The 16253-nt window shown below is 37.7% G+C and overlaps 1 protein-coding gene across 1 annotated transcript; it reads left to right on the plus strand.

Moving 5' to 3' along the window:
• Positions 1–14295: 14295 nt before the first annotated feature.
• LOC123755254 (general transcription factor II-I repeat domain-containing protein 2A-like) lies at positions 14296–15072 on the plus strand. The gene has a single exon (XM_045737705.2). It carries the CDS (start codon positions 14296–14298, stop codon positions 15070–15072), a length of 777 nt encoding a protein of 258 aa, XP_045593661.2.
• Positions 15073–16253: the final 1181 nt, after the last annotated feature.

Genomic DNA, 16253 nt, shown 5'->3' on the forward strand with positions numbered 1-16253 from the left:
TTTTTTCTCTGTAATCCTCCTCCTTATAGCTAATTGTACCACTATCATCCTCGCCATCATCACTATCTTCACTACCAGCATCATCATCGACTTAGTCACGATTAGTGTCACTGTCACTATCATCTCCACCATTAGCATCATCCTCATGTGGTGCCTGAAATTGCAAAACACGTAAATTACTTGAACATTTGTAAAATCCATGTGAATCCTAAATTTAGAAATTGTTCTCATTTATAAATCGCAAATTCTGAAGAGCTCGGACAGCCATTTTTAATCAAATTGCGAAAAGCTGCGGCTTTCATACGATACAAAGTTAAATACTTTTGGAAATCCTTTTCAAATCAGCATTTTTATTTTTTATTTTTTTTAAACATGCTTTTTTTTTTTCATTTTCAGTACATGATTTGTGATTTTTTTTAGACTGCCTTGTCTTCTGCATAATGTTCAGTTACCGTTGATAGTGGCATTTCATTCAAAGATATTTTGAAAGACTCTGTTATGATTCATCTTCTCTACACGGAGACAAGGTAGATAAAGGGTATCAAGATTTATTCTGACTATTGTGTCTGGCATGAGGTAATTTCTTCCCAGAAGTATAGATGTTTGGAATGATCACAACCGCGGGGAATATTGCTTTCTTTACTAGATCACAACCGTGAGGTATATTGCTTCCTTTACTAGATCACAATCTTCTCGTGCTCTTAATAAATTATCAAACCCTTCATGACACCTTTGTCCAGATTATCGTAATCATCATTTGCTGTAACCAAAAATTCAGTCACATCACCTGACAACCTTCAGCATCTTACAGTCAGAAGTTTTACAGATCCAGTCTTGGTTTACCTGATGGAACAATAAGACTTGATTAACCAGAATAGTTTCCCTATCTGACAATCAATTTCTGACAGGAAAACTAGAGACACACATGATGGGAAACTTTCCAAACGCCTCTGCAACTACGTAACTCTAACTTTTTATTAGCGCATTAGCCAAGAGAGAGAGAGTCTCTTATGCCAGGATATCATCGTAAATATGATGATATTGACTCTATCATCAAGACATATATATCTGCAGTCCTTAAGTCTTTTAATATAGAGACTAATGGACGGTATTTCACGTCGCAGCGAGGGAATAATCTTGAATAAATAACAATATTACCTAATATGCACAAAAAGTTAATTACATTCATGTAGTTAATTAACTTTACAGATAATAAGTCACAATCACATTACTGAAACCAATTTCAAAACCCATAGATAAAGGGACGACTCTTACCAGGGACTAACCGAAAACTCGTCTATATCTTTTCCTTTCATGTATGTCTGGTGCGTTATTTCTAATTCCCAGTTAAATACATATACTACAAGAGAGAATGCCTCCCCGTCTGGCTGTCTGGTCGAAGTTGGAGGCCACACGGGTGGGACTAGCCTCACCCAAATTGGCAGAGGGAATGGTCTGAGGTATGGGAGGAACATAGGCTAGACGAGGTCACCAGAATTTAAAGGAAAACAACGTGCCAAGGGTCACATTCAAACCCCCATGAGGATTTTTAGCTTTTGTCCCGCCAGCTGCACAACTAAATATTTCCAAAGCAAACTTCAAAAAAACTTATAGCAATATGCACCATTATTCCCTGAGCTTAGGAACATTTACAGAAATTTCCTATATATATTTTTAATATTTTTTAAATATTTATATATTTAAATATAAATAAATATTTTATAATATATTTTAATATATATATATTTTAATAACAGAAATATATATATATATATATATATATATATATATATATATATATATATATATATATATATATATATATATATATATATATATATATGTCGTACCTAGTAGCCAGAATGCACTTCTCAGCCTACTATGCAAGGCCCGATTTGCCTAATAAGCCAAGTTTTCATGAATTAATTGTTTTTCGACTACCTAACCTACCTAACCTAACTTTTTCGGCTACCTAACCTAACCTAACCTATAAAGATAGGTTAGGTTAGGTTAGGTAGGGTTGGTTAGGTTCGGTCATATATCTACATTAATTTTAACTCCAATAAAATAAAATTGACCTCATACATAATGAAAAAAGTAGCTTTATCATTTCATAAGAAAAAAAATAGAGAAAATATATTAATTCAGGAAAACTTGGCTTATTAGGCAAATCGGGCCTTGCATAGTAGGCTGAGAAGTGCGTTCTGGCTACTAGGTACGACATATATATATATATTATTCATAATAAAATATATATATATATATATATATATATATATATATATATATATATATATATATATATATATATATATATATATATTTTATATATATATATATATATATATATATATATATATATATATATATATATATATATGCAAACAAGCCTGAATGGTCCCCAGGACTATATACAACTGAAAACTCACACCCCAGAAGTGACTCGAACCCATACTCCCACAACTGGTATGTACAGGGACGCCTTAATCCGCTTGACCATCACGACCGGACATAAGGAAGTGATAGCCGAGGCTATATGAACCACTTCCCCGCCGGCACTCGGATGGTAATCTTGGGCATAGCATTTTATCAAATCACCTCATTCTTTGGGGCACACGTGAGGAACACAAATGCAAACAAGCCTGAATGGTCCCCAGGACTATATACAACTGAAAACTCACACCCCAGAAGTGATTAAGAAGTGGATTAAGGCGTCCCTGTACATACCAGTTGTGGGAGTATGGGTTCGAGTCACTTCTGGGGTGTGAGTTTTCAGTTGTATATAGTCCTGGGGACCATTCAGGCTTGTTTGCATTTGTGTTCCTCACGTGTGCCCCAAAGAATGAGGTGATTTGATAAAATGCTATGCCCAAGATTACCATCCGAGTGCCGGCGGGGAAGTGGTTCATATAGCCTCGGCTATCACTTCCTTATGTCCGGTCGTGATGGTCAAGCGGATTAAGGCGTCCCTGTACATACCAGTTGTGGGAGTATGGGTTCGAGTCACTTCTGGGGTGTGAGTTTTCAGTTATATATATATATATATATATATATATATATATATATTTTATATATATATATATATATATATATATATATATATATATTATATATATATATATTTATTTATAATAAAATATATATATATATATATATATATATATATATATATATATATATATATATATATATATATATATATATATATATATATATATATATATATGGAAGGGAGTACCACCTCTAGCTGGAAGAAGGGGGACCCATAGCCTCGGAGGAAACCACGCATAACGCATTAGAGGGAATGTTTAGATCCCCTCCAATACAGTTTCTGTGTGCTTTTCTCCTACCACCCCCTTCCTTTTTTATTTTTTGTGCTTTATTATGCATTTGATGGTTACAAGATATACATGGGTTGATACAAAAATAATAATGCAAAAAGGTGCTTAAAGGTTATGGATCTCTTGAAAAACACAACAATGGGAAACATTGATGAATGTCACAGACGGGTTCGATCATTGTTGCAAGTCAAACACTTCTTCGAATTCCTCTGAAGTTGGACTAGTGCTCAAGACGCAACTGGCATTTCCCCTCTGAATCGCAACACTGAGGCGCTGGAACAAGAAACTTTTTGCTCTCTGGTCTTTTGTAGCGCTGATCAATTTGTCCCCCAATTCCTTCAGGAACTTCAATGCACATTTTCCCCACGAACCGAGGGTCTCCGAGCCGATCGGAACAAAGCTGTAGCAGTGTGCTAGACCTCTGTATATATATATATATATATATATATATATATATATATATATATATATATATATATATATATATATATATATATATATATATATATATATATATATATATGCAACAACGATCACAAAAATACTGATGCAAGTATTCGGAAAAACCACATGTAAAAAATTAGTGAATGCTAAATGCGTTTTCGACTCAATTCGCCTTCATCAGAGCATTTTAGAATGATTCTAAAATGCTCCGATGAAGGCGAATTGAACCGAAAACGTGTTTAGCATTCTCTATTGTTCTCTATGACCGAAAGAGTAAAATTAATAATTCTACGACGAATCTTCTCAATATTCCTTGCGCAACAGTGCACAAACAACAGGGCTCCATCAAGGAACATATAATCTCCTCTCACAACCAGACTATCACCAAAGAAATCTTAACAAGCAACACAGATATCATCGATAGATACAACGAAAGCAGGAGACTCGACATCAGCGAGGCACTACACATCAAAATTTCAACACCAGCAATCAACAGCCAATTATTGCACAACTATATTCTTCCCACTTCAAGATCCCGAATCAACAGAGAAGCAGCAAGAGAAAGTATCGGCCAATAGGCCTTCTGTACTTACTTCCATTCATATGTTTTCATGCCCAAATAATACCCACCTCACCCAAACCTTTTGTGTCATATCATCTAACCTAAAACAAATAAAAAGCATGATGTATGTTATGTGTAAACCAAGTCTTTGAAAATGTAAGAAGCCTTACGAAACGCTTCTAGGCGTCAGACCAAAAATAAAAATGTAAACAATAAATTTTAAAGTTATTTTTTCAATTACTCTCGACAGTGAAGAAAAACGTAAGAAATATTGAGAAGGTTCGTGTTAGAATTATTAATCTTACCCTTTCGGTCACATTCAACAACATATGTTTACAAGAAAGACTGCTACCAATATATATTAATATATATATATATATATATATATATATATATATATATATATATATATATATATATATATATATATATATATATATATATATATATATATATATTATTAAATATGACCGAAAAAGTAAGATTAATAATTCTAACACGAATTTTCTCAATCTTTCGTACATTACGCTTCACTGTTGGAGGTAAATAAAAAATCACTTCTCCAAAATTCATTTTTATTTCTAGTCTGACGCGACACGGGCGCGTTTCGTAAAACTTATTACATTTTCAAAGACTTCACAAATACACAACTGATTAGAACTTGCGTTTCCCTGATTTTATATCTACATTTGAGTGAGGTGGGAAGGGTGATGTGGCATTACATTTGAGTGAGGTGGGAAGGGTGATGTGGCATTAACACAAGACAGAACAATAGGGTATTAAAAGTATCAACACAAGACAGAACAGAAACAATGGGTATTGAATAGAAGTGTTTGTAGAAAGCCTATTGGTCCATATTTCTTGATGCTTCTATATTGGAGCGGAGTCTTGAGGTGGGTAGAATATAGTTGTGCAATAATTGGCTGTTGATTGCTGGTGCTGACTTCTTGATGTGTAGTGCCTCGCAAACGTCAAGCCGCCTGCTATCGCTGTATCTATCGATGATTTCTGTGTTGTTTACTAGGATTTCTCTGGCGATGGTTTGGTTATGGGAAGAGATTATATGTTCCTTAATGGAGCCCTGTTGTTTATGCATCGTTAAACGCCTAGAAAGAGATGTTGTTGTCTTGCCTATATACTGGGTTTTTTGGAGCTTACAGTCCCCAAGTGGGCATTTGAAGGCATAGAGGACGTTAGTCTCTTTTAAAGCGTTCTGTTTTGTGTCTGGAGAGTTTCTCATGAGTAGGCTGGCCGTTTTTCTGGTTTTATAGTAAATCGTCAGTTGTATCCTCTGATTTTTGTCTGTAGGGATAACGTTTCTATTAACAATATCTTTCAGGACCCTTTCCTCTGTTTTATGAGCTGTGGAAAAGAAGTTCCTGTAAAATAGTCTAATAGGGGGTATAGGTGTTGTGTTAGTTGTCTCTTCGGAGGTTGCATGGCTTTTCACTTTCCTTCTTATGATGTCTTCGATGAAACCATTGGAGAAGCCGTTATTGACTAGGACCTGCCTTACCCTACAGAGTTCTTCGTCGACTTGCTTCCATTCTGAGCTGTGGCTGAGAGCACGGTCGACGTATGCGTTAACAACACTCCTCTTGTACCTGTCAGGGCAGTCGCTGTTGGCATTTAGGCACATTCCTATGTTTGTTTCCTTTGTGTAGACTGCAGTGTGGAAACCTCCGCCCTTTTCCATGACTGTTACATCTAGAAAAGGCAGCTTCCCATCCTTTTCCGTCTCGTAAGTGAAACGCAGCACGGAACTCTGCTCAAATGCCTCCTTCAGCTCCTGCAGATGTCTGACATCAGGTACCTGTGTAAAAATGTCGTCAACATACCAGCAGTATATGGCCGGTTTCAAGTTCATGTCGACTAAGACTTTTTGCTCGATGGTACCCATGTAGAAGTTTGCAAACAGGACACCTAGGGGAGAACCCATGGCGACCCCATCTACTTGCTTATACATGTGCCCATCCGGGCTCAAGAAGGGTGCCTCTTTAGTACAAGCTTGGAGTAGTTTCCTCAGAATACTTTCTGGCATGTCAAGAGGAGTACAGGCTGGATCACGATACACTCTGTCGGCTATCATTCCGATTGTCTCGTCCACAGGTACGTTGGTAAACAGCGATTCTACGTCCAACGAGGCTCTTATCCCTGTGGCCCGTGCGCCCCGCAGTAAGTCCACAAATTCCTTTGGAGACTTCAGGCTGAAGGCGCAAGGAACATAAGGAGTCAGCAGGCCGTTGAGTCGCTTCGCCAGTCTGTACGTGGGTGTGGGTATCTGGCTAATGATTGGCCGAAGTGGGTTTCCAGGCTTGTGCGTCTTGACATTTCCATACGCATATCCAGGTTTATATTCCCCAATGATCTTTGGCAGGTGGAGTCCGGATTTCTTGGCGTTCACAGTTTCGATCAGTTTGTTGACCTTTGCTTTTAATTCGGCTGTAGTGTCCTTCGTTACCCTTTGGAACTTAGTTTGGTCAGAGAGTATGATGTTCATTTTCGCCAGATATTCGTCTTTTCTAAGAATGACATATATTGGCGACTTGTCACCTCTCCTGACAACTATCTCCTTGTTCTCACGAAGGCTTTTAGCTGCCGCTTTAAGCTCGGGGGACAGTATGGTGCTTCTGTAGTTGCCTCGATTCTTTCCTCCTTCTGCAATAAGTTCTGCTTGTAAGGTATCTTTGGTAGTGACCTTCTTTTGTGTCTCGAGGTCGAATATGTCGTCCAACAGAATTTCCAACTCTACTTTCCGGGCCATTTCACTCGGCCCGGAAATTTCACTCATTTCATTTCACCTATACCCCCTATTAGACTATTTTACAGGAACTTCTTTTCCACAGCTCATAAAACAGAGGAAAGGGTCCTGAAAGATATTGTTAATAGAAACGTTATCCCTACAGACAAAAATCAGAGGATACAACTGACGATTTACTATAAAACCAGAAAAACGGCCAGCCTACTCATGAGAAACTCTCCAGACACAAAACAGAACGCTTTAAAAGAGACTAACGTCGTCTATGCCTTCAAATGCCCACTTGGGGACTGTAAGCTCCAAAAAACCCAGTATATAGGCAAGACAACAACATCTCTTTCTAGGCGTTTAACGATGCATAAACAACAGGGCTCCATTAAGGAACATATAATCTCTTCCCATAACCAAACCATCGCCAGAGAAATCCTAGTAAACAACACAGAAATCTTCGATAGATACAGCGATAGCAGGCGGCTTGACGTTTGCGAGGCACTACACATCAAGAAGTCAACACCAGCAATCAACAGCCAATTATTGCACAACTATATTCTACCCACCTCAAGACTCCGCTCCAATATAGAAGCATCAAGAAATATGGACCAATAGGCTTTCTACAAACACTTCTATTCAATACCCATTGTTTCTGTTCTGTCTTGTGTTGATACTTTTAATACCCTATTGTTCTGTCTTGTGTTAATGCCACATCACCCTTCCCACCTCACTCAAATGTAATGCCACATCACCCTTCCCACCTCACTCAAATGTAGATATAAAATCAGGGAAACGCAAGTTCTAATCAGTTGTGTATTTGTGAAGTCTTTGAAAATGTAATAAGTTTTACGAAACGCGCCCGTGTCGCGTCAGACTAGAAATAAAAATGAATTTTGGAGAAGTGATTTTTGATTTACCTCCAACAGTGAAGCGTAATGTACGAAAGATTGAGAAAATTCGTGTTAGAATTATTAATCTCACTTTTTCGGTCATATTTAATAATATATGTCTACAGGAAAGACTTCTACCAAAATATATATATATATATATATATATATATATATATATATATATATATATATATATATATATATATATATATATATATATAATATATATATATATATAATTTCAAAGTGGATCGTGAATTCCGGGGAAAGTTGTATTACAGATACTGGCTGAATAATTCCTTTTATTAACAAATGAAGAAAGATTACTCCAGGGAAACAATTTCCCAGTGGGCACAATATCTAAGCATGACGTTAGTTCGACGTTTAATCAACGTTCTCACCATTAATTGAATGTCGAATCAACTTTGAGGAAGTTGATTCGAAGTTGAAATGGCGTTGTTCTTGGGTATTGGGCCCACTGGAATGTAAATTGGAAGAGTTGAAGGAAAGCCGAACTTAAGATAAATTGAACGACATTACTGAAGAACCTATTTTTAGGTAATGGGGAATTTGTGGTACTTTACGGTACAAATAAATTAAAATTTCTTAGAGACGAGTTTGGAGCCTACGCCTGTTATAGGGTTCCAGCCTGTCTGTTTTATGGATGGAGGCTGTCTACTGTGTTGACAGAGCCTACCTATTGTAGGGTTGAAGCCTGTCTATTGTGTGGGTTAAAGCCTGCCTATTGTAGGGATATAGTTTGTCTATTTTTCTTTTGAGATATATACAAGAGTTGTTACATTCTTGTACGCGTAGCGTTTCGGGCAGTTCCCTGGAATACAATCCCCGCCGCGAAGAATCGTTTTTACAACCAAGTACTCATTTTACTGTTGAGTTAAACGGAGGCTACAGTTAAGGATTTGCGCCCAGTAAATCCTCCCCGGCCAGGATACGAGCCCATGACAAAGCGCTCGCGGAACGCCAGGCGAGTGTCTTACCACTACACCACGGAGACTTGTGTAGCTAGAGTCTTTCTATTGCAGGGATATTGTCTGACTCTGGTTTGGGTTGAGCCTGTCTTTTACTTGGGTGGAACCTGTCACTTGTGGAGGTGTGGTATATTGCAATACTGTATAATGAGTAGCTGACTAACCGTCTCACTCTTAGATAGATAAGCTAGTATGTGATTGACTGTTAGACAGATAATATATAATGTATCTCACTGTTGGACAAACTACAAACAATGAGTTTCATTCATCTGGGCTCTAGGAGGCTCGAATCGCAGAACCCACGCATGTGAGGTAGAAGCCCTATCGACTGGGCTATGAGCAATCTTTTGAAACATTTTAAAATAAAATTTACGGGCTATTCATGCCCGTGCCACCTCTTGGGTGGCTTAATCTTCATCATCATCATTTTAAAATAAGATTTTTTTTTCAGTCGTAACATACCACTCACTGCGACTAGTACAACTACAACTCATCAAACAACCACTTACGAAGCCTGTTCATCTTTTCTTAATCATGAAGGCTTTGCTTAAATTTACTTAACAGTTTAAGAACTTAAATCATGACAGTCCTTGTTAATTGTTATTATCAACAATCCCATAGTGCTCGGCAGCTCATAAACTGTTCAAAAGGATCAAGAAAGATGTAGAGGTTTCGTATTTGGTTGCGAAAATGCTTGGTAAATCCTAGCCTGGGTACTGTATATAAACCATTGTCTACGCCACAGCAAATGGCGGCAATCAGTGGCAGGCCGTAATGCCTTGCAATCTGGTCTGGTGTTGATCAATAATCCTCACTGACAAGTTTGGGCAGAGCTCGGCGTAGGATTACTGCCTCTCAACCTTCCTCACTTCCTCCTCTCCTGTAGAGGAAATGTTATTACCTACTATATTTTGTATATATATATACATATATATATATATATATATATATATATATATATATATATATATATATATATATATATATATATATATATATATATATATATATATATATATATGTCACTTCTTTTCTTCACCTCAAAAGTACGAAAATGAGTTTTGGAGAACTCCTATTTCAAATAAGCCCTGAGGCTAAGAAAATAGTTAGAGGGATAGAAGCCCTAAACCAGAAAATATATATATGTATGTATGTATACTGCAAGTTTCTTCCAATAGGATCAGAGACTTATATTCCATGGGAAGAAAATGCCAGGAGTTGGTTCAGGGATTTGGGTTCCAGGCTCGTCGAAACAACAGGAGACCTAAGAGCTTCCAGTTCCCTTTTCTTCTATAAACATCATTAATTTTATATATAAATAAATTTCTAATTTCAAAGGTTACGCTAGCAAAACTAAGTTATGGGTTTTAATGAGATAACTATATGACATATATACCGAATTTTGTTTCATAAATTTTTAAGTTATTTATAGGCAAGGTGAGAGGGTTGGGGGGCCATAGTGGTTGATGGATGATTGACGGGGCCTGACACGGTCTTCCCGGTGGAAGGGGCTTCGAGGTCATAAACTAGCTGCATGCTGAGAGAAAAAATATTTTTCTATCGAAAAAAAAATTTTCTATCGAAATTTTTTTTTTCTGTCGACATTTTTTTTTTCTAAAATCCCTTCACCCCCTCAGGAGTACAATGTTCAACCTAAGCTTTCGTACTTAAGACGAATATTTTTTTTAGGAAAGAAAAATGTTCAACATGTGGAGTATAGAGACGAACATTATCCTTGATGTAGTGTGCACTCATGGGTAAATCGATACACGAGAATATTGATTCATGAGTATATTCATGAATGAGAATATTGATTCATGAGTATATTCATACGTTAATATATTCATACATGACAACATCTGATACATGAGTGTATTGATTTATGGACATATTGATACGCAAGAAAGTTGATAAATGAGTATATTGATAAATAGGTTGATTAATACATGAGTACACTGATATGAGTATATTCATACATGAATAAATTGAAACATGAAAAAATTAGAACCTATAACCCTAACTCTTGTGTTCCAGCAGCGTGAGGTTAAGTTCTCGTAGTCTCTCCTCGTAGCTCATACCCCTCAGTTCGGGTACTTATCTGGTGGCATACCTCCAAACCTTCTCCAATTTAGTCCCATGACGAGATATGGACTCCATGCTGGAGCTGCATACTCCAAGATTAGTCTGACATACTTGGTATACAATATTCTGAATGATTCCTTACACAAGTTTCCAAAGGCCGGTCATATTTTGGCCAACCTTCCATATGCCGCTGATGATATCCTCTTGATGTGGGCTTCAGGGGCCAGGTTTGGCGTGATATCAATCCCCAGGGCTTACTCACTCTCCTTCTATTGCTTAGGAACTCCCTTAGATGCTGCCCAACCACTTGGGCTGGACGGTAGAGCGACGGTCTCGCTTCATGCAAGTCAGCGTTCAATCCCCGACCGTCCACAAGTGATTGGGCACCATTCCTTGCACCCGATCTGATCAACAATAAGTGTTCTCTCGACAACGCTAACCTATTTATGATTTTCTGGTTAGCATCAAGCTGTTTATAAAACCTTTGTATACACATATTCATCTTTATAAAAGTAGTTGAACAAAAAATCATCCGATATTACCAAAGTTGCTGAAGTTTCTGCAATTATTCTTTTGCCCTTATGGCGGTTAATGGAACCGTCGTATGTGTGTCCATCTCTAACCCAATCATTCAGAAGTAATCACCATTAGCGGAGTTAACTGCCTCCACCCAGATGCCTTGACTGCCTTTCGACCTGACCGCGCCACACACACACACACAGAGAGAGAGAGAGAGAGAGAGAGAGAGAGAGAGAGAGAGAGAGAGAGAGAGAGAGATAGAGAGAGAGAGAGAGAGAGAGAGAGAGAGAGAGAGAGAGAGAGAGAGAGAGAGAGAGAGAGAGAGAGAGAGAGAGAGAGAGAGTAGGGAGGTTACTCACATCGCACAATGACTCCTAATGTCCCACAAGCAACGAGTGAACGTATCTCACTTAGAACGCTTCCATGACCAAAAGAACGCTCCTGTGACACGCTCCTGTTTACATGCCAGAACTCAAGACTCAAGTCCTAACAGGAGCGGCAAAGTCCTCTACAGTCTAGAGTCTAGAGACTCAGTAAATCCCCTTTTAGTAAATCCCCTTTTACTAAGTCCACTTTTAGACTTACTAAGTAAGTTCACTTTTAGACTTACTAAGTAAATCCACTTTTAGACTTATTCAACTTTTAGACTTATTAAGTAATTGGTAAGTAAGTGATGGACTAAGTAATTGGTAGTAAGGTAATTATGAGGAGACAGCACTAAGCCAGTATGACTACATAGCACTTGTAATGGATATGAGAACAGGGAGTTGGGATAGGACAGAGGGAAGGAACAGTTTCCCAACCACTTGGACCATCGGGGATTGAACGCGGACTTGCAAGAATCGAGGCCTCCTCTAATACCATGGTTTAAATCAAATACAGTCAAAAGTGGTTTAAGTGACGCTCAAATTATTTTTCTCTTCAATTTTCACTTTCTTTTGTTAATTTTTTATTTTTTATATATTTTTGTACGTATGTTAGATTTATTTCACTTTGTTTTAACTTTTATTTTCCTATTTATATCTCTCTCTTGGTTTGTGAGCTCCTGAGCCCATTATGCTTAGGAACTGAGCCCATTATGCTTAGGAACTGAGCCCATTATATTTGATATAATGTCATTACGTTTTCCATTATCGCCCACAAATTGGGTATGGGTTGCATAATCAATGACGAAAATAGTAGTTGTATCGAAACTATATCTCCCGTTCACGTAATTGGGGTTGTTAGCGAAGCTATAATGCCTCCCGTTGACGTGAAGGATAATCACCGATAAGCAACGGTTACTGTTCACTATTTCTGTTGTTTCTGTCCTCCTCAGGTGCCCCAACGTCAAGAAACTGTCGTACTAAATGGGCCTTTATACTAACCTACCAGAGGACCCACAACAGAAAACGGGACAGTGTGTCCATTTCGCGAGCCGTTCCCATTTTCTAGTACGACGATTTTTTTTTTTTTTTTTCGGAGAATACGTCGAAATGCGACGTTCTATTTGGAGGACGGATTGTAGTCTGAATACAGAGATTAGAATAGCGAATATTGAGTTCCCTGTTTTGAAGAACGTGTTACTCATTTTGGAGAGTGAGTTACTCATTTTGGAGAGTGAGTTACTCATTTTGGAGTGCGAGTTACTCATTTTGGAGTGAGTTACTCATTTTGGAGAGTGAATTACTCATTTTGGAGAGTGAGTGTCCGGGCTAGAGGCGCAACACGTCCTTAACTGTAAATCGTGAAAGTTATCTTGAGATGGGGGCTGGCTATCTTGAGATGGGGGCTGTCTATCCTGAGATGGGGGGCTGGATATCCTGAGCGGGGGGGGGGCTGGCTATCCTGAGATGGGGGCTGGCTATCTTAAGATGGAGACTTGCTATCTTAAAATGGGGGGTTGGCTATTTTGCAAAATCGTAGACAACGTGATTGATTAATGATTCAGTGGGTTACTTTACAACATGTTGCAATTGTTATGTATAGTGAACAATTCAGTGCAATTGTACTGAAGTGTAGTGTACAATTCAGGCATGTCAAACATGAAGCCTTTTGTAAGCACACCTGAGGCCTTTTGCTAGTTCATTTGCGGGCTTTTGCCAGCACTCCGGCGGCCCGCACAAAGGATACTGTAATTTGGTCATTTAACGGCCAAAATTACAGGTTTTATAATTTAAACCTTCTCCTTTTAATAGATTTCAAAAGCACAAATAGACACAGGAATGCAGCTGTGAGCCAAGCGAGTTAAGACTTCTGTAGCTGTGAGACAAGCGTGAATAGACATGACGTTAACTGTTAATGGCCTAAATTTCGCTTCAGTTTGTTAACCGGTGATCTGATTTGTAATTCTATTTTTTTATTTGTCAGATTCCACATCAACTTTAGAATGGATAGTGCTGCTCCAGCTAAGAGAAAAGGGTAACAACGAAGAAGGGCGAGTGTTTCAAGTAAAATTGAGAATGACAGTATTTTTGCACATCGGTGAATGGAAAGATACATTGTTTAATTTGCAACAACAGCATTGACACGCCAAAAAGTTGAACTTGAAACGACATTATGAAGCGATCAATATCATTCAGGGGTTTTAAAGACCATGTTCTGTGATAATGAAACACTTGTTCAATATGAATTATAATGTAGAATTGCCTTGTAAAACTTATGTATATATGATTTATATTGTATTTTCTTAAATAAATATAAAAAAAATCATCGATCTTACGATAAATATGAAGACCCAATGTGTGTCTCAAGACTCAGGGAATTGAAGGCTAACTTGAGAAATCAACATTGTTTTACAAAAATTGAGAAAGGTAATGTAACTTCCGTTACTGGAAGCTATGAACTCAGACGAATGATCGCTTTGAGTGGGAAATCTTACAGTGAAGGAGACTTCGTAAAACAATGCCTTGGAAAAACGGCTCAAATTGTGTGCGCAGAGAAAGCACACTTATTGAAAGATATTTCATTAACCAGGATCACTGGTGCTGAATGGATTGATATAATGTCTGGTGATTTGAATCAACAGTTGAGGGCCGCATCATCAAAATTTGAACATTTTTCTGTTGCTATTGATGAGCCCGTTGACATCAAAGGAATTACACAGCTTGCGGTCTTCATGAGGGCCTGTGACAGTGAATTTAATATTTATGAAGAACTGCTTGAACTGTTCCCCATGCATGACCTTACAACCAGCCTGGACATCTTTGAGAAAGTCGAGCAGGTTCTGCATGGCTATGGTTTGGATTTGAGTAAACTTGCATGCTTATGTACCAACGATGCTGCGAATATCGTTGGCAGACCTAATGGTGTTGCTGCCAAGTTACTAATGCAAATAGAAACATCGCATCCAGATTCATCATTTGCACCTTTTCACAGCATTTTTTGCCATCAGCAAAATTTGTGTTCAAAGATGTTAAAATTGGATCACGTGCTTACTTTGGTCACAAAGGACAGTGAAGTATATCAGAGGCCGAGCTCTCAACCACCGTCAATTCAGCCAGTTGTTGGAAGATGAGGGTAATCAGTTTACCAATGTTCCATTCTACACACAATCCCACTGGTTTTCATGTCACAGAGTGCTGAAATTTTTTTATTTGTTGAGACAAGAAATAATTGTGTTTGTGGAGATGAAAGGTCATGACACGGAGGCAATAAAAGGTTAAAGTTAACTCCAGGATCTGGGTTTTGCTGTGGACATTACAGCTCAATTAACTGATCTTAATTTGAAATGACAAGTTAAAAACAAAATTATCACTCAGTTGTATACTGACATCAAGTGCTTCATTACAAAACTAAGCTTATGGAAGTCAGTTATCAAAATAAAATTTTTTTAATTTTCCTAATTGCAAAGAGCTGAAAAACACTACCAATACTGAGTCTTGTATATATCTTTGTTAAATATGACAGTCACCTGGAATTGTTCTCAAATGAATTTCAGGAAAGATTTCGTGATTTCTCTTCTTTTGAACACCACTTTGCCTTATTATCAGCACCATTCACTTTTGATGTTACCAAGGCAGAAAAAAGCCTGCAGATTACCCCGCCCATTATTAGAAATTAGAAATGCCCATTAGCCCATTAGCCCATTAGAAATGCAGTCGGATTCTATACTCAGAGCAAAGTATCTTGAAGTGGGGATACCTGGTTTCTTTTCCTACGTTCCTGAAAAGTTTAAAAACTTCAGAAAGTTTGCCACAAGGATTATGGCAATGTTCGGTTCTCCCTGTGTGTGTGAACAGTTCTTTTCCTTCATGAAATCAACAAAAACTTCTCAGAGAAAAAGGCTGAATGATCAACACTTGTCATTTCTGATGGAAGTGGGAACTGCACAGACATTACAGACAGACAGCAAAAAATATAATTAAAAAGAGGTGTCAAGCCTCAGGACAAAACACTAAAAATGGTTGAATAATCATAAATGTTCATTTTGAACTGTTTTTGTACAATGTATTTATTGCGGTTGCATAAAAATCTATATTTAAAATGTCTTTATTTTTTCTTGTGTTAAACCTCTTCATTACTTTGCATTCATGAATGTGGCTAGCCGCTAACCCATTTATATGTACTTTGTATGTTTCTAAGTTTAAGTAATACAAATATTATGCAATAATTGTTATTAAACGACTTTAATTAGTTGTGGTGTGTGGCTCTCATGATAACACAAATGTGGCCCATATGGCCCTCGGGGGACTCTCA

The sequence above is a fragment of the Procambarus clarkii genome, chromosome 20 (genome assembly GCF_040958095.1).
Source record: "Procambarus clarkii isolate CNS0578487 chromosome 20, FALCON_Pclarkii_2.0, whole genome shotgun sequence".
NCBI classification, from domain to species: domain Eukaryota; kingdom Metazoa; phylum Arthropoda; class Malacostraca; order Decapoda; family Cambaridae; genus Procambarus; species Procambarus clarkii.

Coding starts and splice junctions, on each gene's coding strand:
- LOC123755254 (XM_045737705.2), top strand. CDS start 14,296: ATGTGTGTCTCAAGACTCAGGGAATTGAAGGCTAACTTGAGAAATCAA.